At 42.6% G+C, this 24,315-nt stretch overlaps 1 protein-coding gene across 2 annotated transcripts in view; it reads right to left on the bottom strand.

The window, feature by feature from the left end:
- Nucleotides 1–24,315, bottom strand: part of PGR (progesterone receptor) — a 99,548-nt gene that overhangs the window by 65,803 nt on the left and 9,430 nt on the right. For both annotated transcript variants that reach the window (XM_070942887.1, XM_070942888.1), the window contains exon 2: nt 19,818–19,969. In XM_070942887.1, the coding sequence (XP_070798988.1) occupies nt 19,818–19,969 (152 nt within the window). The remainder of the gene's footprint in view (nt 1–19,817; nt 19,970–24,315) is intronic.

The following is a 24,315-nucleotide window of genomic DNA, read 5'->3' as shown; positions in this document are numbered from 1 at the left end:
TGGTGGGTTGCCCGCGGTTCGGAGCGGTTCTATAGAACCGTAGTAAAACTGGCGGGAGGCTCCGCCCACTGACCCTAACGTCATCAGAAGCGATCTGCGCATGCGGGCATGATCCCGTTGCGAACCGGTAGTAAAGGTAAGTAGAACCCACCCCTGATCCGGCCCTTGAAGAAGTCCAGTTTGACACCCCTGCTCTAAGCTAACTGTACCTTACCCACCATATCACAACCTCCATGATTTAAGAGCCTTGGGTAAATATAGCACAGTTTTAGGGGGAGAACTATTCACACATTAGAGTTTAGCATGCAGCTCCATGAAGCACACACTAGTTGTTTCAAGGTCTTCTACCCAAAATTGGGGCCTTTCAGATGCTGAACCATCATCAAATCAACAACGAAGGATAAATCTATTGCTAACTACAATACTAATAATGTTCTTTTTGTAATCTTTGCACTGGCATCTGGTTCACCATTGTGGGAGCCATTTAATCCAGCACGGTTTTTACTCCATTGACTGAAACATTTCATTAAGATTCAGGTTGATTTTACTTAAACTTAAATTGACCCACTTGATTAGGACTCTGGTTTTTTTTTCCCCCCCACTCATACTTTAATTCTAAACATGCGGTCATTTGTTACTGTTTACTTTGGTCCGAACAGATGTTTTATGGAACAACTTGAATAGATTTTGGTCAAACTTATAGTCATCATCGTAGGCTAAATATTTGTGTTTATTGAATGCTGAAGTTAGGAAATGTTATTATTTGTTTGACCTTTGGATGAAAATTCCTGTGCGTCTCTGAAGAATAAAATATATGACTATTAGAGAGAAAAATATGCTAGATGCTTGCCTAACTCCAAATTTGGAGAATGCTATTGAAGTGGCACAAGGCCATTTAATCTTAGCTATATATTTAACACTTTTTTTGGCCAAATTCTAAGTGCCTTTGATTAGTACTTTTTTCTGATTTACAATCTTTTCAGTATTTTTTCCTATATAGCGAGAAAATAGTCTAAGTGCCTGTAAAAGAAATCAAGAGAAGGACAAGATCATTTCTTAACACGTTCTGCACTGTAACTTCGTAATTTATTCAGTGTGTAAATTGAGGAAGATTAGACTGATTAGGTTAAATAAACCGACAATCTGATTCTGTTGCCCAAATTACGTGTCACCATTACAAGCCACCATTTCAGATGCTGTTTTCGTGCTTTATGTATTCTTGTAATAAGTGATTAAATCGTCATTTGGGCTTCACCAATGAGGATCACAGCTGGTGTCAAAGCAAGCTTCTAGATGCCCTGCCTGTTTCTCTGCACTAATGAAAACAAAGGAAGAGTCATATTTGCCTAGTGAGGTTGGTGGCATATAAATTTAAGAAGTAACCAAGTAAGTAAGTAAGTGAAGTAAGAAAGTAAGTAAGTAAGTAAGTAAGTAAGTAAGTAAGTAAGTAAGTAAGTAAGTAAGAGCCTTGGTAGTACAGTAGTCTAAGGCACCCTGTTATTAAGCTGGTTATTAAGACCAGCTGCCTGCAATTACTGCAGGTTCGAATTTCCCCAAGGCTCAAGATTGACTCAGCCTTCCATCCTTTCTAAGGTAGGTAAATTGAGGACCCAGTTGTGGGGGCAATAAGCTGACATTGTATAAATATATAAAAGGATGAAGGCTATTGCTGAGCACACTGTAAGCCGCCCTGAGTCTCTGGAGAAGGGCGGCATATAAATCAAATTTAAAAAAAAAAAAAGTAAGTATCCTGTTTCCCCAAAAATACGACCTACCCTGAAAGTAAGTCCTAGTTTGATTTTACACATGCGCCCAATATAAACCCAACCCCAAATAAGCCCTAATTAAGATCCCACCCACTCCAGAGCCAGGCCTTGCACACCTCGACACCTGCCTCGCTGGTCCATTTCTTCTGCAGCCAGCAAGGCTGACAAGGCTTTCCTGAAGGCCTCTGCAATGCCACAGCGTTTCCTCTATAGAAGAGAAAGATGCTCTACAGAGCCAGCTAAGTAAAAAAGACTAAAGCAGTATGTTAATTATACTATATTATAATATAATATTAAATTATATTATTTTATTTTAGGAATTTATAGGTCATTGCAGCCAATCAATTTTATGAGATACATAATAGCAATAGTCAAAGTTAATATACCATATGATTCCAAAAAAAAAAAAAAAAGATAGACATTTTTATGTTGGCAAGAAATCAAGTATTACCATAAATCACAGTTGAAATAGTAAAGCTGGTTATGGAGTTGTGTGGCATATCCGTTCTGATAACCCTGCGTATAATCCAGTGGTGGGTTTCAAAATTTTTTACTACCGGTTCTGTGGGTGTAGCTTGGTGGGCGTGGCATGACTTGGTGGGCATGGCAGGGGAAGGATACTGCAAAATCTCCATTCCCACCCCACTTCAGGGGAAGGATACTGCAAAATCCCTATTTCCTCCTGATCAGCTGGGACTCGGGAGGCAGAGAATAGATGGGGGTGGGGCCAGTCAGAGGTGGTATTTATCGGTTCTCCGAACTACTCAAAATTTCAACTACCAGTTCTCCAGAACTGGACAGAACCTGCTGAAACCCACCTCTGGTATAATAGGCAGACAAACACTCTCTATGTATTTTTCCACACAACATAACAGGCTGCAGCCATTTGGGTGCAGGAGAGCAAATAAGAGCCTTCTCCAGAGTTCCCATTTATGGCACAAAAGATGTGGCTCAAATGATCCTATAGTACAGGGGTGTCAAACTCATGGCCAGATCCGGCCCACGGGGTGCTTAAATCTGGCCCGATTTAACTGCCATCGGGCCACGTGATTGGCCAGCCGGCGCGTGCCTCTGCACGCACACACGGTTCCACTCGTGTGAGCGTTGTTGCGGGCGCTTGCTGCCCATTCGTGAGAGCGTCACCATGAATGTCACGAGCCCTTGTGCGCATGCACACACATGTGCTTGCCCTTCCCATAAAATCATGCCTCTTCCCCCCTCCCCCCGCTCTGGGCTGCCAACCCGTGGTGGAATTCAATTTTTTTTTTTTACTCCCAGTTCTGTGGGCGTGGCTTGGTGGGAATGGCTTGGCTTGGTGGGCATGGCAGGGGAAGGATACTGCAAAATCTCCATTCCCACTCCACTCCAGGGGAAGAATACTGCAAAATCCCCATTCCCTCCCCACTCCAGGGGAAGGATACTGCAAAATCTCCATTCCCCCCCACTCTGGGGCCAGCCAGAGGTGGTATTTGCCGGTTCCCCGAACTACTCAAAATTTCCAGTTCTACTAGTTCTCCAGAACCTGTCAGAACCTGCTGAATTTCACCCCTGCTACCAACCCAGAAAAGTTGGGGAACTCTGACATAAAAGTATGTTTGTCACCATAAATTACTTACAGAAATAATAGATTAAAAAAATATTAAAAAATACAGGTACCTGAAATATATCCTTTCATATAATAGTTTGCCCCTACCTGGTGGACATCTTCCACAGCAACAGCATTCTAAAGGAGGGTATGTTCTATACTAGCATGGCATCTTGTAGCTTTTAAAAGACAAACAGATTGGATGCAACTCATTCTTTCACCTACTGGGATACCAGTGGGGTCACAACTGTCTGCTTCATTTTAAGTGGCCTGTATAGTAACCTCCAATATCATTTAAGCCCCGATGGTTTGGTGGTTAAAATGCAATATTGCAGGCTAACTCTGCCCACAGCCTGAAGTTCGATCCTGATAGGTGTCAAGTTTGACTCAGCCTTCCATCCATCTGAGATTGGTAAAATGAAGACCTCATTCATTGAGAGGCTGACATTGTAAATCACTCAGAGAGTGCTATAAAGCACGATGGAGCGGTATATACATCTAAGTGCTTTTGGTATTGCTATTTGATAGCATGAGCTTGAGGTTTAAGTACTAAAGAAAACCAATGCTATTTTTTTTTTTAAGCCTTGGTGTCGCACAGGGGTGGGCTTAAAAAAATTTAGCAAGGGGTTCTCTGCCCAGTTGCTGGATGGGCATGGCCATGGTGGGCGTGGCCTAGTCGGCCTCCTGCACCATGGCGGGGGGGGGGCATTTTTGCCCTCCCCAGGCTCCGGAGGCTTTCCTCGAGCCTCCAGGACAAATACAGCCTCCCCAGGCTCCGGAGGTCCTCTGGAGGCCAGAAACAGGCCCATTTCCGGCCTTCCCAAACATCTGGTAGGCCTATTTTTCACCCTCCCCAAGCCTCTGCACACGCCCTGCACTTACCTGCATCCAAAACGGGTCACATGGAGACTCCTGGGAGGGGTGGGGTGGGCAAGGCAGGGCAGGGCAGAGCCAGCCAGAAGTGGGATTTGGGGGTTCTCCGAATTGCACAGAATCTTAGCTAGAGGTTCTCCCGAACCCCTGCGAACCCCCAGCAGCCCACGCCTGGTATCACACCTCTCCAAGCCCACCAATAACTCTTAAAAATTGTTTCTCATGATTATCTTGTCAGCAATGTAGTAAAACTTCAAACCAGTGGTGCAGGCCCTAAGAAGCTTCTCACACGAATCTGAAGGAGATAGTTTGTGCCAACTTTGATCTGGAAAAATTGTTTAGGTAATACCCAGAAGAGTTTTGCTGCAAGCCAGCAAGGATAAGGCTGTGGCTACAGAAAGTGGCTCAGTGCTCTGACTAAGGACACACTGGATTCCTGAGGCACACACATTCATTTCAAAGAAAAGGTAGTCATGAAAAACAGACCCAATAAAGAGTCAGCAAAGAAACACAGGATGAAAAAAAAATGTTATTCTAACACAGAAAGACCTAAAGCTAGCAGTCCTAATCCTTCAACATCCCTGAAATGAAGCTGTTGCCTAAAGAGGAATGGGCCAAAATTCCTCCAAGTTCACGTGCAAGATTGATCAACGGCTACAGGTAGTCTTTGACTTAGAACTGTAATTGAGCCCGGAATTACAGTCATAAGTCATTATGTGGTCATTAAGCGGGTCACTATGTGGCTGCACATGATTTTATGATTGGGTCTTTTTTTTTTTTTTTTTGCAATGGTTATGAAACAAATCTCCCACTTCTTAAATAAACAATTTTTCTTTGATGGGCATTTTTTTTTTAGTCAGAAACTGGAAATAAATGCTGGAAACCAATTTCGTTGTATACGTGATGTACAATGACAATAAAGGCTTTGACTTTGAAAGCAGCAAAAGAAATGTCAAAAATTCCTGTCATGTGACTGTGGGATGCTGCAAAGGGCCATAAATGTAAGTCAGTTGCAAAGTGCCCAAAATGCAATTTTGTGTGTGTGTGTGTGTGTGTGTGTGTGTGTGTTGAAACTTCAGTACCAGATTGTAAGCAGCTCTGGGCAGATCCATCATAACTTGAACATAAAGTCAGGACTACCTGTTATGTTGGAATGTAGCCCAGAATTGCAGGAGGAAAGGATTTTTCCCAGAGGGCAAAGTGCCTGCATAGTTTGGAATGTCTGGTGAGCAGAAAGAGAGCAAGGTCAGACTCCCCCTAGCAATTCACAGAGTATGGCTATTGCAGATAATTGCTTTAGTCTGGCAAGATTCTGTCTGTAGGTGAACAGCAATAAAGGACCAATTCAGAAGTAACTCCACATGCTGTTCTTGATTCTTTGGGCCTGATACATGTACTGGAGACAGTGGTGGGCTGCTGGGGGTTCTCAGTGGTTCGGGAGAACCTCTAGCTAAGATTCTGTGCAGTTCGGAAAACCCCAAATCCCACTCCTGGCTGGCCCCGCCCACCCTGCCCTGCCCCTCCCAGGAGTCCCCACGTGGCCCATTTTGGATGCAGGCCCACACAGAGGCTCAGGGAGGGTGAAAAATGGCCCTACTGGAAGTTCGGGAAGGGCAATTTGGAAGTTCCAGAGGGCCTCCGGAGCCTGGGGAGGCCGTTTTCACCCTCCCAGAGGCTCAAGGAAAGCCTCCGGAGCCCAGAGAGGGCAAAAACGCCCCCCTGCCATGGTGTGGGAGGCCAACTAGGCCACGCCCACCATGGCCACGCCCACCCAGTAACCGGGCAGAGAACCCCTTGCTAAAATTTTTGAAGCCCACCCCTGACTGGAGACATTTATTTGCAATTATTGTTGTCGAAGAGGGGGCATCCCAAGTTACTGAAAGAAAAGTTTCATATTCTTTTGCCACATACAAAGCTTTAGATCATTTCTATTATTTATTTATTTATTTATCAAATTTATATAGCTGCCCGTCTCATGAAAAATGACTCTGGGCAGCTTACAACAATGATTTAGAAAACAATGCATATGCAAAAACAAATTATAGAAATTAAAAATTTGCCACCAGCATGATTGGCTAAGATGTTTCCCAATACCTCATCAACGTGTTGAAAATGCAAACAACAAAGGGGCACATACTGCCACATGTGGTGGAAGTGCCTCAAAGCAAAACAGTATTGGAATAAAATTAGATTATAATTAGAAGAGATAACCAAACAACATATTGAGATGAAACTGGAAACATTTTTATTAGGAATACTCCCAAGGTCTTCTGAAAAAAAAATACAATATTTAATTATCCATATTATCACAGCAGCAAGAATAATATACGCACAAAATTGGAAAAGCAACAACATACCGACCGAAGATAATTTGATTAGAAAAGTTTTGAATGTGCAGAAATGGATAAACTTACAAAGGAGATACAAGTAAAAGAGGAAAGAGAATATTATATAGTGTGGGAGAAATGGTACGAATGGCTAGACAAGAGAGATAAAAGGCAAGGAAAGATCAAATAAGGAAGATATAGGAGTAAAAATGTAACAACAAATAAGAGGAAACAGAAAAACTGCAGTTTCTAGAAATGAAATTGTGTACACTGTTATTTACATGTATATACGTAAATAAATTAATATCAGATTTGTATGTATAAAGGATACATTGAAATAAGGGAGAAAAAAATGGAGAAGTAAGAAATGTTAACCGTTGCGAAACTGTTGGAAAGAAACTATTGTTTAAAGGGTCTTTTTTGTTTTTTGAAAAAATGTTTAATAAAAATTATTTTTTTTTAAAAAAAATTAAAAATAGTATTCGTTAAATATTGTTAAAAATCAAATAAAAATCAAATGAACCAGTCTAATGTTTTTGACTTATTTGTTTAACTGTATTTGGTTTACCTACTTTCAGGATTTGTGGAGAGAATAGATCCATGTTTTAGCTTATATTTATGCTGAAATATTGAACATTCAAGTGTTCAATATTTCTGTTAAGCATCACTGTATACCATAGCACAAATGTTTTTGAACCAGAGAAGCAAATGTTCATCAAATAATTAAAAATATCTTGCCCGCTACCATCTACACCTATTTTAATATTCGCAATAGCAAAAGTATTTAGGCTTATATACCACCCCATCAGTGGTGAAATCCAAATTTTTTTACTATCGGTTCTGTGGGCATGGCTTGGTGGGCATGGCAGGGGAAGGATACTGCAAAATCTCCATTCCCACCCCACTCTGGGGCCAGCCAGAGGTGGTATTTGCCGGTTCTCCGAACTACTCAAAATTTCCGCTACTGGCTCTCTGAATGGCTCAAAATTTCTGCTACCAGTTCTCCAGAACCTGTCAGAACCTGCTGGATTTCACCACTGCACCTCATAGCATTTTTCAGCACTCTGTGAGTGGTTAACAATGGAAAGCATTATTTGCATACTGCCTCCAACTATCTGTGTCCTCATTTTATTGACCTCGGAAGGAGAGAAGGCAAAGTGAACCTTGAGCCACATCAGGATCGATCTCTAGGTTATGGGCAGAGTTTGCCTGCAATACTGCACTTTAACCACTGCGCCACCAGGACTCAAGTCCTTTAGAGGGATAAAGAGGTTCCAGATCTGTAGCTGAGAGAGCTTCTAATTGGTTGCTATCATCTTAGTTTCTGAATGAGAAAGTAATTCTCATTCATAATGAGAAGGTGATTCTCCCCTCAGAGGTTAGAATGCACCCAACCATGTTGGCTTTTTGCAAAGCTTTAGAAACTTGACTAGGTACTGTAGGAAGTTAGCACTTACCCCTCTCCTAGAAGAATGAAATGTTCTAGGAAATATTAAAAAGGCAGAATATTATATTTCCCTGGATGAGAAATGGAGAAATATTTTTTTAAGGCAGGAAGCAGACTCGCTCTTCATAGCCCCCACCCTCCTCAATAGCCCACAGCAGATGTCAGCATTTAAGAGATAAAGAGATGGCTAGCTCTATTCATAAGCAAATACCCCCACCCAAGATCCAACAAAGAAAGGATTAGCCCTCAGCTGTAATAGGAATTGCCCAAAACCCCCTTCATTACATCATCACCCAGCAAGATTCAACCAAGCCTGGGACTCAAGACAACCTACAAAGTTATCCCTGCATGGGCCCATGGGAATCTGACAACCAATTAGGATACCTGCCCTTACACAGGAACAGGAAGCTCTAAGGTTTCCATGTTCATATATATTCCATGTGCTCATTTTGCCCAGGACCCAAAAAACCCATGCGGTCCTGTCCACCATTAAACCATCTTTCTAAGCAATCTCCATGTTTCCAGTGTCTTTCTCCTCACTTAGAATTGAACCCAGATGGACATTTCTTCCAACAATTTGGCACCCAAAGATGGGACTCCAAGCTAACCTGACCAATGGACCTGGCCCAGGTAAGTCTCCCTTGTCGGCAGCAGACCCATTGAGTCTGCTGGACTTTGGCCATTTGGAACAAAGGTTTTAAAGGGGTTTTGAGTGTTGAGATCAAAGGCTGCTTGGAAAGAAGGTGGTACCTCTAAATTTTAACTTTTAAAGCCCAGAAAAGTATGGGAAATGTGTCTATGCCTCTGTGTGTGTGAGCGAGAGGACCCTTCTCCCAATCACAGCTGGATCTTGCTCCCTCTGTGCATTTCCTAACCGCAGAAAGACCAACCGTCTGGAGAGCATGGGGGATTTGCCAGAGTACAGGACCTTCTGTTAGGGAAAGGAGGGAGTGTGTGAAAATGGAATGGAAAAGTAAATGAGAGAGTTGAACTTTGCTCAGTGACTTCTCAGCTGGTTCCCCAAAGTTCAACTATCTCATTTACTTTTCCATTCCATTTTCACACACATGGCTCAGCTGGGATTGTCAAATGCTTTTAAACGCCTCTGATGATCCCAGCTGAGTTGCCTGATCGGCAGAGGCTTTTTTCCTTTTAAATGCCTCTGACGATCCAAGCTGAGTTGCCTGATCGGCAGAGGCTTTTAAAAGAAAAAAAGCCTCTGCCAATCAGGCAACTCATCTGGGATTGTCAGAGCCTTTTGAAAGCATTTTTTTACAACCTCTTCACTGAAGAGGTTGTAGAAAAAATGGTTTTAAAAGTAAAAAAAAAAAAATTGGCAACGCCCACCCAGTCACATTACCACGCCACCAAGCCACCCCCACAGCACCGGTAGTAACAAATTTTAGATTTCACCCCTGCCCGGATCACTTTTTCTTTTTGGTCCGAAAACTGATAGATGGTAGTTCCCTGGTAAGGAGGTGCCCATACTCTGTGAGGGAACCAGAGTCCTCCCAGACATTTTTTTTTTGTCTGAAAAGTCTCTCTCTCTCTTTTTTTTTTTGGTCTGATAGGAAGATTTTTTTCACCCAGCTAGGCCAAAGTGAATCCCACATTGGAAAGGGAACATGGGAAGCTGTAGCTTGAGGATTGTGACAGAAACCCCTCTAGGAGATTTGCTTGCAGTTTGGGATGAACAGCAGATGCCTGTCCTGGCTGGTAAGAAGATGTGAGCAAATTTTGTAAAGAGTGGGCTTTGCTCAGGGATGAAGCTGGAAAACCAATTTGGCTAAATAAAGGTACTTAAAAGAAAACAAATATATAAATAGGAATGTCGGGGGTTTTGTTTGTTTATTTCTCTCTCTTCCTCTCTGTCTTCCATGCAACCATGTGGTATGTTTGTTAAGATTTGTGCCTTCCCTAATTTAACTGGGATTTATGGTGGGAATGACCAGTGTGCATTTTCCTCTCTTTTTCTCCTTGTTTTTGTTTATTTTGTTTATTTTATTTTTTTATTTTATTGGATTTATATACCGCCCTACTCCCGAAGGACTCAGGGTGGTGAACAGCCACAGAATAAAACACATAAATACAAAAATTTAAAATAGAATAAAAATGAATTAAATAATTTGGCTGAGACAAATTTAAAATACCCAATAATTTAAAAACAAATTAAAATTTACATTTAAAAGGGGAAAAGATTCAGGCCAGGCCAGCTTGATGAAATAAGAAAGTCTTGAGCGCGCGACAGAAGGTGCGCAGATCCAGGATCCTCCGTATCTCCGGGGGGAGCTTGTTCCAGATCGTAGGTGCCCCCACAGAGAAGGCTCTCCCCCTAGGGGCCGCCAGTCGACATTGTTTGGCTGACGGCACCCGGAGGAGCCCCTCTCTATGGGAGCGTACTGGCCGGTGGGAGGCTATTGGTAGTAGCAGGCGGTCCCGTAGATAACCAGGTCCTAAGCCATGGAGCACTCTAAAGGTGATAACCAAAACCTTGAAGTGTACCCAGAAGACCACCGGGAGCCAGTGCAGCTTGCGCAGGAGACGTGTTACATGGGAACGCCACATCGCTCACATAACCACCCGCGCGGCCGCACTCTGTGCCAATTGGAGCCTCCGAGTGCTCCTCAAGGGGAGCCCCATGTAGAGAGTGTTACAATAGTCCAGATGGACCATGCCACGCCCACCAAGCCACACCCACAGAACCGGTAGTAAAAAAAATTGAAACCCACCACTGCCAATGTCCCACTCCTGGAAACCAAAATGAAGAGGACTTCAATGTCTGAGCCTGAAAAAGTTAAACAGGATCAGACCTGGTTAGTAGCACGGAGAGTCCTCAACTGTATGACCGTAATTGAGCCCAAAATTTATGCTGTTAACTGAGAAATTTGGTAAGTGAGTTTTGTTCCATTTTTGATTTTTCTTGCCACAGTTGTTAAGTGAGTCACTGCAGTTGATAACTTTGTAACCCGGCTGTGAAGTGAATGTGGCTTCCCCATTGACTTTGCTTGTTAGAAGGTCGCAGAAGGGGATCATGTGACCCTTTAAAAAAAAACATATTAACAGAGTTGGAAGGGACCTTTTAGGTCATCTAGTCCAACCCCCTGCCCAAGCAGGAGAGCAACAGTCATAAATATGAACCAGTAGCCAAGCATCTGAATTTTTGATTACGTGATCATGGGGATGCTGCAAAAGTTGTAACTGTGAAGAATGGGCATAAGTTACATTTATTAGTGCGGTTGTAACTTTAAACGGTCACTAAATGAACTGTTGTAAGTCGAGGCATATCACCAGGAAAGCTTAGAGCTAGAAACTCAAAGGGCAAGTAAAAAGATGCAATCAGAATTAATCAACAGGGTGCTAGCTACTTCAGCAATGTTGTAGAGGCATTGTCATTATTTCACCAATTTATTAAGCTGGACTTCACTTGGTATACAGAGACACTTTTAAATATTCATTCTTGGTTACCAATAAACCTTACACACCACAGTAATCTTAAAATAGGAGACACAGTTAAGTAGAGTTTGAAATTGAGATGAATGAGATACTATTAACTCCCCAGTGTTTTGCTTCAGCAGTAGAAGTCAGAAAGGAGTCAGATGGACCAGTTAACACCGATAATAAGCTTGTTTGTCCAGCAGTCAGAACAGAATCTGCCACAACCACTAGATCTTGTATTATCAAGATCCAAGATTGGTTCAGCTATATCAGCAGCTGTTCTGTACCAAGCACTGGCCTCTCTGCTGGACAAATAGGATGGGAAGCTGGGAATCACAAAGAAGAGGGAAGGTCAACCTATTTTCCAAAGCACCAGAAGGCAAGACAAGAAGCAATGGATGGAAACTAATCAAGGAGAGAAGCAACCTAGAACTAAGGAGAAACTTTCTAACAGTGAGGACAAATAACCAGTGGAACAACTTGCCTCCAGAAGTTGTGAATGCTCCAACACTGGAAGTTTTTAAGAAGAGATTAGATAACAATTTGTCTGAAGTGGTGTAGGGTTTCCTGCTTGAGCAGAGGATTAGACTAGAAGACTTCCCAGGCCCCTTCCAACTCTGTTACAGGTAGTCTTCGGTTTACGATCACAACTGAGCCCAAAATTTAGGTTGCTAAGTGAAACAATTGTTAAATGAGTTTTACCCAATTTTACAACTTTTCTCGCCACCGTTGCTAAGTGAATCACTGCAGTTCTTAAGTTAGTAGTTAAGTTGTTAAGTGAATGTGGCTTCCCCGTTGACTTTGATGTCAGAAGGGGATCACATGACCCTGGAACATTGCAACCGTCAAAAAGATGAACCAGTTGCCAAGCATTCAATTTCGATCACGTGACCATGGGGATGTTGCAACGGTCGTCAGTCACTTTTTTTCAGTGGTGTTGTAACTTTGAATGTTCACTATATGAACTGTTGTAAATTGAGGACTACCTGTATTCTGTTAAGAATCCGTTAATGATAAGGAAGTATGCTGCACTAAAATGCTACATTTATTTCCTTGGGCCTATCAATTTCTTAAAAAGACAAAATGCTAGTCTAAGGAGTAACTGATTATTGAAGCAGTGAAACCAAAGTTAGATTAGTGTAAAGTCTGCTGATGTTATTTAGCTTCACCATCTCAAAGGTGCTTTTTCAAGAGGCAACTGGACTTTCTTGTTTTTCTTTGAAGACGTTTCACTTCTCACCCAAGAACTTTTTTCAGAGTTGAAGAAGCTTCTTGGATGAGAAACGAAACATTTTCAAAGAAAAACAAGGAAATCCGGTTGCCTCTTGAAAAAGCACCTTTGAGACAACCATGACCTGGATGACTGAGAATCTCCATATGTCAGGATTCCGAGGGATGCCCTAATTACATCATGAGCCTCGAGCCAAGCTTCAAAAGAAATCCAGTTATTTATTAGGAGCTTCATGTTGGCATGTTCCCAAGTGAAGCTAGCTCTCACCCTATGTCATTTATGCCCCAATTATGATCCTGTTTCCCCCCTCCCCCCAGGGTGCGTCATCAATCACATTCACCAACAGAGCAATTTCGCGGGTTGTAGAGATCACTCCCCTCCGACTGCTGTGGGTAACCTTAGGATACAGCCTTGAGAGAGATAAGTCTGGAATGTGCATCTGTCTTTGGCTGCCGTGCCGTTTCATTGGTTTCCCATCTGCCTTGCTTATGGCAATTCAAGAGCAAGCCAGGGATGCTTTGCAAGTTGACACCATAGACATTTAGCTTCACCATCTTCCAATTTGAGGAAACAAATAATCTCCTTGTCACCAGCTCCTCTGTAGCAATGTGTTAAATTCATTTATTTGCTCATTCATTCAGACAGTAGGCAGTCATAGCCATTTCAACCTGCTTTATGACTTTCATCTCACTCTCTTACCCCAACGATTGTGTTTTGACTTGAGAATTAACAGCAGGATTGATGTAGCCCATTTCTTTGGGAAAGGCACGATTTGTCCATTAGTGCATGACATTTATTAAAAAGAAAATACTGACGTTAAATAAATTGGACACTTGCAATTAAGACAGTCCTACCTGCCTTGTATTTATAGGGCACAAAAATTGCACTAGAGGAAAGTGTTTAAAAGTAATGTACAACCTAAGCTGCTGTAGACCAGCAGTTAATTGTGCCACAAGGAACAAAGTCAGCAAGGATCCACCTTCATTTTCAATCTTGTGCAGTCAAAAGATGTAAAAAAACAACAACAACAACCCCACAGTATGTGTATACTATCAATATCAAAATAACAAGAGTCATCACAGGGCATGCTAAAAACAGATTTTGCCCAGCTGGTATCTTCCAGATCTTCTAGAATTCATCTTCAAAAATTCACACCCAGCTTGACCAACGGATAGAATTCTGGGAGTTGCTAGAGAGCCTCACTTTGGCCAAGAGTGTATGAAACCATGGTGTGCACAAGATACAAAATCAGAGCCCTGGAAACATATCTGATCTCTCATACAAATAATGAGAGAGAGAGAGAGAGAACAATGAACCCATCAGCCCTGCCCTTTTAATTAACTGTACTTTAGCATATTAAAAGATTAACAGAAGGGACCTTATAGGTCATCTAGTCCAACCTCTCGCTCAAGCAGGAGACCCTGCACCATTTTTGACAAATGGCAGTTCAATCTCCTCTTGAAAGTCTCAAGTGATGAAGCTCCCACAACTTCCGAAGGCAACTTCTGTTCCATTGGTTAATTGTCCTCACTGTCAGAAAATTTCTCCTTATTTCCAGGTTGAATCTCTCCTTGGCATGTTTCCATCCATTATTCCTTGTCTGGCCTTCAGGTGCTTTGGAAAATAGCTTGACCCCCTCCTCTCTGTGGCAGCCCCTCAAATATTGGAACCCTGCTATCATGTTTCTCCTGGTCCTTCTCTTCACTAGACTAGCCATGCCCAGTTCCTGCAACTGTTCTTCATATGTTTTAGTCTCCAGTCCCCTAATCATCCTGGCTGCTCTCCTCTGCACTTTATCTAGAGTCTCAACATCTTTTTATAGTATCAATCAATGCAATCGACCCTGATTATCTTGAGGAAGTTTTATTGAAAACAACCAACTTTGTGGCTTTCAAAACTGGTAAGCATAGTTTTCGGTTAAAAAAAAACCACAGTAAATTTGCAATTCATTAAAGTCTTTCTTTCTTTCTTTCTTTCTTTCTTTCTTTCTTTCTTTTCTTTTCTTTTCTTTTCTTTTCTTTCTTTCTATTGTTTGTTTGTTTGTTTGTTTGTTTTCCTGCCTTTATTTGTCTATGGAGATTCTCGGTCATCCAGGTCATTGTTATCCCAAAGGTGCTTTTTCAAGAGGCAAGCTTCTTGGATGAAAGAAACCAGAAAGTCCAATTGCCTCTTCAAAAAGCATCTTTGGGACCCGCCTTTATTGTTTTTAACAAGTAACTCAAGGCGGCAAACATACCTACCACACCTTCCTCTTCCTATTTTCTCTAGATAGAACAGAGACACTGAGGTTAGTTGGGCTAGGAGAGAATGACTGGACCAAGAGCAAAGCCTCCCAATTCTTATCTTTTGGTCATATTGTTGATGCGGGAGAGGAAAATGAAGTTGAATGCTCATTTCAAACGTATTAGGTAAGACAAGTACAGCCTTGACTTACGACCACAGCTGAGCCTGAAATTTCTGTTGCTAGGTGAGACATTTGTTAAGTGAGTTTTGCCCCATTTTAACACCTTTCTTCCCACCGTTGTTAAGTAAACACTGCGGTTGTGAAGTTAGTAACACAGGTTGTTAAGCAAATGATGGTTGTTAAGCCCATTGACTTTATCTGAGGGTTGCAAAAAAGGTGATCACGTGACCCCAGGACTCTGCAACCGTCATAAGTATGAGCCAGTTGCCAAGCAGCTTAATTTTGAGGACATGACCTTGGGGATGCTACAACGGTCGTAAGTGTGAAAAATGGGCCTAAGTCACTACTTTCAGTGCCTTTGTAACTTCGAACAGTCACTAAATGAACTGTTGCAAGTCGTGTAGGAAGTTAGCACCCACCCCTCTCCTAGAAGAATGAAATATTTTAGGAAATATTAAAAAGGCAGAATATATTTCCCTGGATGAGAAATGGAAAAACATGTTTTAAAGACATAGCAGCTCCCATCTTCCTGCCCCCCCACTTTTGTCAATGGGCCAAAGGCAGAAACCCAATCCCACCCCACCTTTGTCAATGGACCATCATCTGCAACACAATAGGACCCATCTAGCAGCAGAAACTCATCACATGGCATCTGGGAAGATTACATCAGCCAGCAAGGCTAGCTAAGACCCCCACCCCCTGGAAGTCTGACAACCAATCAGGATACTCTTCCTGTGCCCCAGGAAGTTCAAAGCTCAGAGAGGGCATAAAACCAAGGCACGCTCAGCATCTCAGCCCTTTTTCTGCTCAGGAACTCAAACCATGTGATCCTGTCCACCATTAAACCATCTTTCCAAGCAGTCTCCATGTTTCCAGTGTCTTTTTCCCCACTTGGAACTGAACCCAGAAGGATATTTCTTCCAACAGTTGAGGACTACCTATACCCACTAATATTATAGTATGGCTACTTCCATTAGTATAACAGAAAAATTTGTGGCATCTTAAAAAAGTACTAAAGCATGTACATTTATGGGCTAAAAACTGAAAGTATTTTTGTGTGCTATATTTAAAAGCACAAAAAACATATTTATTCAGAAAGACTCATAATGTTCCACAAAGCATTTTCCCATACAAGCAAGACCCTGGCTTTATACTTTCTACCTTTCATTCTTATTGCTTTCCTTTAGCATCAGACACATATATTTTTAGGAAGCTTCATCACAATCCTTCTGAAGCAAGGAGGTTTTTTCACAACACTCATAGAGTAAGTTGCGTTGATTCCCACTGACATGACTAGAATGTAAAATGTAACCCTGGCCACATAGATCTGTTTAGGTACAAGTTCTAAGAATCCGGAGTGAGCCACAGAGGAGGAATGCTTGCTTCTGTCCCATGTCCCATAACCAAAATTATGCAAAATAATAAATAATCCAAATCTTTGTTTGAGGGGCTCACACTTCTTGTAAATGTTAAATATGTCACTGGGGAAGGAATAAACTTTTTAAAAGGAGTTCAAATAGCCTTGAGCACAATCTTCCAAGCACATTCCCAAGCAGAATGTGATTCTAAGTACATTCCACAGTTTGACATAATTATAACACAATCAAAGGCATTTCTATAATCAATGAAGCCCATATTGACTTATTTCTATTATTCTTTGGCTTTTTCGATTATGCAGTTGAGAATTATGTCGCATATTCCTTGGCATTTTCTAAACCAAGCTTAAATCTCTGTTGTCCAGGTTCGAATTTGTGTTGGAAACTAAGATCCTTAATCTTAGTTTCCTAGTGCATTTTCTTCTTGTTGTTGTGCCATATCTGTCATCGGATGTTAGTGATCATGTTGGCAATCCTATTTTTGTCAACAGCCGCATGAAAAAGTGCTGCTGAGTTTTGTCCAAACCAGTCCCTTAGGTTTTGAAGCCATGATGTTCTTCTTCTGCCTGGACCTCATTTGCCTTCCATCTTTCCCTGGAGGATTACCGTATCTTTCGGAGTATAAGCCGCACTTTTTCCCCCCTAAAAGAGGGTGAAAATTTGGATGCGTCTTATACACCAAATGTAGCCCCGCCCACCCACAGGCCCCCAACCTTTGGCCTCTGCCTCCCAGCAATTTACCTCCTTGCAGCAAGCAGCAAACTGCAAACAGCCCGTTTCAGCTTCAGCACAGCTTGATAAGCACAAGCAGTTGATTGTCTGTTGGATCAGCCTCCCGACCCCCAGCTGTTTCAAGCTGCAGATTGCCATTGCCTATTGCCCCGCGGGCCTCCTGCAAGCAGGCAAATTGCTTTTTCCTCGTGCTAATCAAGCTGTGCTGAAAACGAAAGTAAAGCAGACTGTTTGCTGTGCTGGAAGGCAGAGGCAGAGTTATTGTGAGTGTTTTATGAGTCTTATTTTCTTCTTTGTGTCCTTTTGTTGTAAAATTTCTGTCTAGAATCAACAATCAGCTGGAATTTAAAAAGCATTTCACTAACTTAAAACATTACCTGAAGGAAAATAAAGAGGGGTGGCGGAAGCTTTACATCTAACAGATTGCGTGCTGAATAACTTACTGATTCTGATTACAATACCAATCTATGCAAAGAAAAAAAATTAAAACAGTTCCGAACTAGTAAAATTTCATATTATTTCCCATATCCATGCACTAGCGTATATCTTGTTTTCCTCCCCAAAAAAGGTAGGTGTGTTTTATAATCCGGAGCGTCTTATACGCCGAAAAATACGGTAAGTGAAGGATGCCGTATTTTTCTGGGTATCGCATCACATGTCCAAAATATAGTTTGCTAGTGCATGAAATAAAGAATACTATATGATAGTTGACACATGCTGTTAATTCTCCTTTTTGGATATTAGAATATTGATTGACCTCCAATCTTTTGGCCATTGTGTTGTTCTCCAAATTTACAGGAATAGCTAAGCTAGAATCTTTACTCATTCTTCTTCTATTGCTTGCCATATTTCAGGGAACATTCCATCAGCTCCTGCAGCTGACTCAGTAAGATTGGAGGACTGATTTAACTTAGTTTTTTTAATACTAGAGGTTCTTGTAAGTAGGGAAGATCTTCTAAAATATCTTGTACAGTATTTCAGAATATTTCTCCCATCTTTGATATTTTTTTGAATCAGCTGTTTGTCCATTGGCATCCTTTAGGTTGAAGTTGGAATCTTCTTCTAATTTCAGATAACTTTTTGAACCCTTCCTTTTGTTCCATATCTGTTTTCATCTTCAAAGTCTTCACAAATGTTGTTATAATACTTCTACTTGTATCTTCGAACAACTCTCCGAAATACTTCATTAAATATTTTCTTTTGGCTTTTTAGCCTTCTTGGCTTTAACTTCTCTTCTTGGTCATTTCCATGATTACCGTATTTTTCGGAGTATAAGATGCACCTTTCCCCCCCCTAAAAGGGGGTGAAAATTTAGGTGCGTCTTATACACCAAATGTAGCCCTGCCCACCTACTGGCCCCCACCCTTTGGCCTCTGCCTCCCAGCAGTTACCTCCTTGCAGCAAGCAGCAAGAAAAAACAGCTCCTTTCAGCACAGCCTAATTAGCACAAGTTGATAGGATCGGCCTTTCAATTGGATCGGTATAGACCTGGGTATATACGAGATCGCCTTCTGCCACCGATAGCCTCCCACCGGCCAATACGCTCCCACAAAGAGGGGCTCCTCAGGGTGCCGTCAGCTAATGTCGACTGGCAACACCCAGGGGGAGTGCCTTCTCTGTGGGGGCACCAGCCCTCTGGAATGAGTTGCCCCTAGAGGTTCATATGATCCCCGACCTGCGTACCTTTCACCGCGCCCTTAAGACTCTTTTGTTCCAACATGCCGGGCTGGCTAAATATGAATTTTAAATTGGGTGTTTGTTAGCTTTTAATTTTATGGGCCAAATTTTTATATATTCATTTTAAATTGTTTTTAAATTTTGTGAGTTTATATGTGTTTTAACATGGCTGTACACCGCCCTGAGTCCTTTGGGAGAAGGGCGATATAGAAGTTCAATAAAATCAAAATTAAAAATCAAACTCTCAGCTGTTTTGCTCTCAGCTGTTTTGCGCAGGCCTCTGCTACTTGCTGCAAGGAACAGATTTTTTTCCCCCTTGTGCTAATCAAGCTATGCTGAAAACGAAAATGAAAGTAAAGCAGGCTGTTTGCTGTTTGCTGCAATGAGGCAAAATTGCTGGGAGGCAGAGGCAGACTTCTTTTTCTTGTTTTCCTCACCAAAAAAGGTAGGTGCGTCTTATAGTCCAGTGCGTCTTATACTTCAAAAAATACGGTAGTTCTGACATCTATTTCTTCTATTTTTTCTTCATTGGAAATCTGTTTCCACATTCATCCTTAATGACTTCTTTGGTTTATTTCAGTTCCTCTGGTTCTCTAGCAATATGATGGGTATATGCCCAAGGTCATATTATAGAAATAACCTCCAACCACCTCCACCTCCACCTATCTCTTCTCCTCCTCCTCCTCCCCCTTTCTTCCCTCTCATTCTCCCTCTCCCTCTTCATCCACACCAGCAATTTGTAGTGTGTCCTACAATCAGCACCTGTGTCTGTGGTGCTAAACCTGAGTTCCTTTATCCCTTTTTAGAAATATACACCCACCAAGACACATACCGTACATATATATCCAGACACACATACTATCTGTTGCTGAAATGCTGTTGGCATATATTATCTACCAGTCTACCAACAAATATTAAATTTAAATTAACACAACCAGAAGAAGAAAAGCCACTGTAAGAATACCTTCCATTGCTCTTTTGAAGAAGACTTTGCAGCTTCCGCAGGTGAGGACACCGTAATGGCACCCAGAAGCTTCATCACCACAGATAAGGCAGATCTTCTGAGGCAGAGGTTCAAACCCATACTGAGGGCTCTGACCAGCTTCGGCATCAGACCTAAACCAAATAGACAAAAATAGAGAAACTGAAAATGAAGAGGGAAGCAAATCTTATTCCACAAAGGACAATCAATGGAAAAAACAGAGCACGTACTTGATCAATAAGGGAGATTTTCCCAAAGAGTTATGAATACAAGTCAACCCTCTAGTTGTAGGACAGATTTAACAGCTCTTGCAGGGAGTTATTAAACTGTTTCTTGTAAATACTCATCTGCTTCCATCTATGGCACATATGGGGTGAAAGAATTGGTGATAGGCAAATTAAAGCCTCACCCCCCAAAGCAGTGGTGAAATCCAGATTTATTTACTACTGGTTCTGTGGGCGTGGCTTGGTGGCCATGGTGTGGCTCGGTGGGCGTGGCTTGATGGGCATGGCAGGGGAAGGATACTGCAAAATCTCCATTCCCACCCATCTCCAGGGGAAGTATACTGCAAAATCCTCATTCCCTCCCCACTCCTGGGGGAAGGATATTGTAAAATCCCCATTCCCTCCCCACTCCAGGGGAAGCATACTGCAAAATCTCCATTCCCACCCCACTCCAGGGGAAGGATATTGCAAAATCTCCATTCCCACCCCATTCCAGGGGAAGGATACTGCAAAATCCTCATTCCCTCCCCACTCCTGGGGAAGGATACTGCAAAATCTCCATTCCCACCCCACTCTGGAGCCAGCCAGAGGTGGTATTTGCCGGTTCTCGGAACTACTCAAAATTTCCGCTACCGGTTCTCCAGAACCTGTCAGTACCTGCTGGATTTCAGCCCTGCCCCAAAGGATATACATTTTAAATAAATAAATAAATGGCAGAATAAACACTTCTGGCATTAGAACTGTCTGGACTTTTTTGTAAGGGTATGCTTGAATATCCAAGAATTCAGTTCAAAATTTCTCCTCTTGCATGTCTGCGTATTCCTTTAAAGAAAAACAACGAATGAAAACATCAAGTTTTATTAAGAAGGGGTCCCTACAACAAAACGCAGAAGCACATCCTCATCTCATGGAAGGAAGTCTCCAGCTCAAGGTTTCCAACAAGGAAGCTGTAGGAAGTTAGCACCCACCCCCCTCTTAGAAGAATGAAATATTCTAGGAAATATTAAAGAGGCAGAATACTATATGAGAAAAGGAGAAACACGTTTTTAAAGACAAAGCAGCTTCCTGCAGCTCCCTGCCCCCCACTTCAGCTCTAGGGTGATGGGATTAAGACATAGGCCCTCAGGACATGATAGAATTAGCCCTCTACCCATTTTATCACATGGCACCTGGGAAGATTACATCACCCAGCAAGGCTCAACCAAGCCTGGGACACAGACAGCCTACAAAGTCAGCTAAGACCCCCACCCCCTGGAAGTCTGACAGCCAATGGGATACATTTCTTGTACAGAAAGAGGAAAGTAAGGCAGGGCCCAAGGGAGTGTATAAATATATCCCTATCTCCACTTCATGTGCCTTTTTTGCCCAGGATCTCAAACCATGTGGTCCTGTCCACCATTAAAAACCATCTTTCCAAACTGCCACCATGTTTCCAGTGTCTTTCTGTCTACTTGGAACTGAACCCAGATGGACATTACTTCCAACAAAGCCAAGAGCAAAATTACTCAGTTGAGTAGCAGCAACAGAATATTCCATCCCTATAGATTTACTCAGTCTTCTCTCCCAGTTCCTGCGCTCGTTGTCAATAAACAGGCCTGGAAAAGAAGCTTTGGCCCTCAGACCATCTCTTTACAAACTAGGTTTTTAAAAAAAAAAAAAAAAACCAATGGAATAAATCAACTCCAACGTCCAACTTTAATATGCAAATATTTTTTTAAACCTCGTTCGAGTATTCTACCTGCTGGCATCGTTCAAAGCAATATTCCTTTTTTAGAAAAAGGTGCAAATACACTTTAAGATCCAGCTGCTGGAGGAAGAAATCTAACATGAGAGTGAAGTGGAGCTCAGCTCACAGTAAATTATGGCTGGCTAATCTGCAGCAGCTCCTGGAGTGTTATTTCCCAGCACTCAGCTGTTCAGCCACCTCTTAAGCACTGGGACATAAATCACTTCTTCCCATTGCTGGCACCCAATAGCAGAGGAAGAGAGAATTATTGGATGAGACTAAGGTCCCTATTTGGAAAAACAACAACCACAAAAGGAAGCAAGGAGGCTTCCCTCTGGTCTTTAGCAACAGGAAATCAAATTGGATCATTCGGAGGCTAAACAAAAACTATTTAAGGGAAGCTAAGCAGGGCCAGTCCTGGTTAGTTCTTGGATGGGAGACAACCGATAATTCAAAAGATTGAAAGCGAGGTCACAAAACATCTCAGAAGAAATGCAAACCACTTCCACGTGATTGCCATAAAAATTGCATGGACATACCCATGAAGATCTCAACAGAATTTTTAACTTAATTGGTCATAGCTGCGATGGTGAACCTATGGCATGCGTGCCACCGGTGGTGCACAAAGCTCTCTCTGCGGGCATGCCAGCCGTCGCCCCAGCCCAGTTCCACCACGCATACGTGTGTGCCTCCCACCGGCCAGCTGGTCTTCGGGTCTCTGCCATGCATGCGTGGGTGGGCTGGTCCTTCCTCGAACTCTGCAGGTTCCCTCCAGCGCATCCTACCTTTCTCCTCCATTTCTGCCTCCCGCATCAACCTGGAAACCAAAATGGGGCTTGGGAGTGCTGCGTGAGATCCCCCCGCGCCCCGTTTTGGGCCTGGAAAGCCTCCTGCACCAATCTGGAAGCCAAAATGGGGTGCAGGGGAGCAGGACGCACGTGCAGGGGATGCGCACACATGCACAAGGGATGTGCATGCATGCATGGGGATGCGCATGTATGTGCGGGGGACGCTCACATTGCATTTTGAGGGTTCAGGCACATGTGCGTGCATTCGTATGTGCACACACTTTGGGCACTTGGCACTAAAAAGGTTAACCATCGCTGGGTTATAGTCATTTCCAGTTTAACTTTGCACCCAGGAAAGTTACTTCCAATCAATCCCCAATATCCAGATCAGGATAAACGCCACAGCTCACTCAGTTCAGCTGGCATAAAAATGCCACTTGATGTTTCTTTATCGATCATCAAAACAGTGGACTATCACAAGTAGGAAAGGCAGGAGGAAGCAGAGAAAGAAAGAAAGAAATGAACAACAAGACAAGAATCTACAGACCTTCCATCCATTTATCCATCTACTGATCTAGATTGAAAGACATATAACTTTCTTGTAGCACTGGAAACAATATTGTAGGTAATTAACATGGATATTTCTAAAAAAAGCAGCTGTAGGTTTTCCACTTTAACCAGTGGTGGGTTGCCCCCGGTTTGGACCGATTCGCAAGAACCGGTAGTAAAACCGTCAGGAGGCTCCGCCCACCATCCCGGATGTCGTCATAGGCAATCTGCATATGCACAGAAGCTTCTACGCATGAGCAGAAGGTCAGCACATGCGTGAGCAAAGCCAGCGCACATTCCCAATCCCGTTGCGAACCAGTAGTAAAGGTAAGTAGAACCCACCCCTGACCTTAACCCTTTCATATACATAATGGCAAAAGAATCAGCATGGAAAGCAGGACACCCGGTGATCCCTCCTCCAAATGACACCGTGAAATAAGAAATTGGGTGCGTGGGAATGATGTATCTCAAGAAAAAAATAAATAAAACCATTAACCCTGCTTACAGCGGAATGAGGAAGCTTACTGGGAGAAAAATGGTTAGAAAGATTAAAATATATGAACGCAGGTGCAGCCATTCATTTAGCAATCGTTCAAAGTTACAACAGCACTATTAAAAGAAAGTGATTTACGACCAGTTCTCATACCTCACAGAATCCCCATGATCTTTTTGTTTTTGTTTTTTGTCTTTTAATGACTCTGTAATCCCTTGCATCAGGGTGGAGTCTGGGCAGAGACATCTCCCTGCCAACAAAAGTGCGTATAGTCAAGGCTGTGGTTTTCCCAGTTGCAATGTATGGCTGTGAAAGTTGCACCATAAGAAAGGCTGAGCGCCAAAGAATTGAGGCCTTTGAACTAAGGTGCTGGAGAAGACTCCTGCAAGTCCCTTGGACTGCAAAGCGATCAAACCGGTCCATCCTAGAGATCAACCCTGACTGCTCGTTAGAAGGCCAGATCCTGAAGATGAAACTGAAATATTTTGGCCACTTAATGAGAAGGAAGGACTCACTGGAGAAGAGCCTAATGCTGGGAACGATTGAGGGCAAAAGAAGAAGGGGACGGCAGAGAACAAGGTGGCTGGATGGAGTCACTGAGTCTAAATGGTCTCCGGGGGATGATAGAGGACAGGAAGGCCTGGAGGAAAGTTGTCCATGGGTTCACGATGTGTCGGACACGACTTCGCAACTAACAACA

This window comes from Pituophis catenifer, unplaced genomic scaffold (assembly GCF_029215685.1).
Source record: "Pituophis catenifer annectens isolate HBS135680 unplaced genomic scaffold, rPitCat1.0.hap2 SCAF_4, whole genome shotgun sequence".
Lineage (NCBI taxonomy): Eukaryota > Metazoa > Chordata > Lepidosauria > Squamata > Colubridae > Pituophis > Pituophis catenifer.
This window is presented reverse-complemented; position numbering and strand designations above follow the sequence as displayed.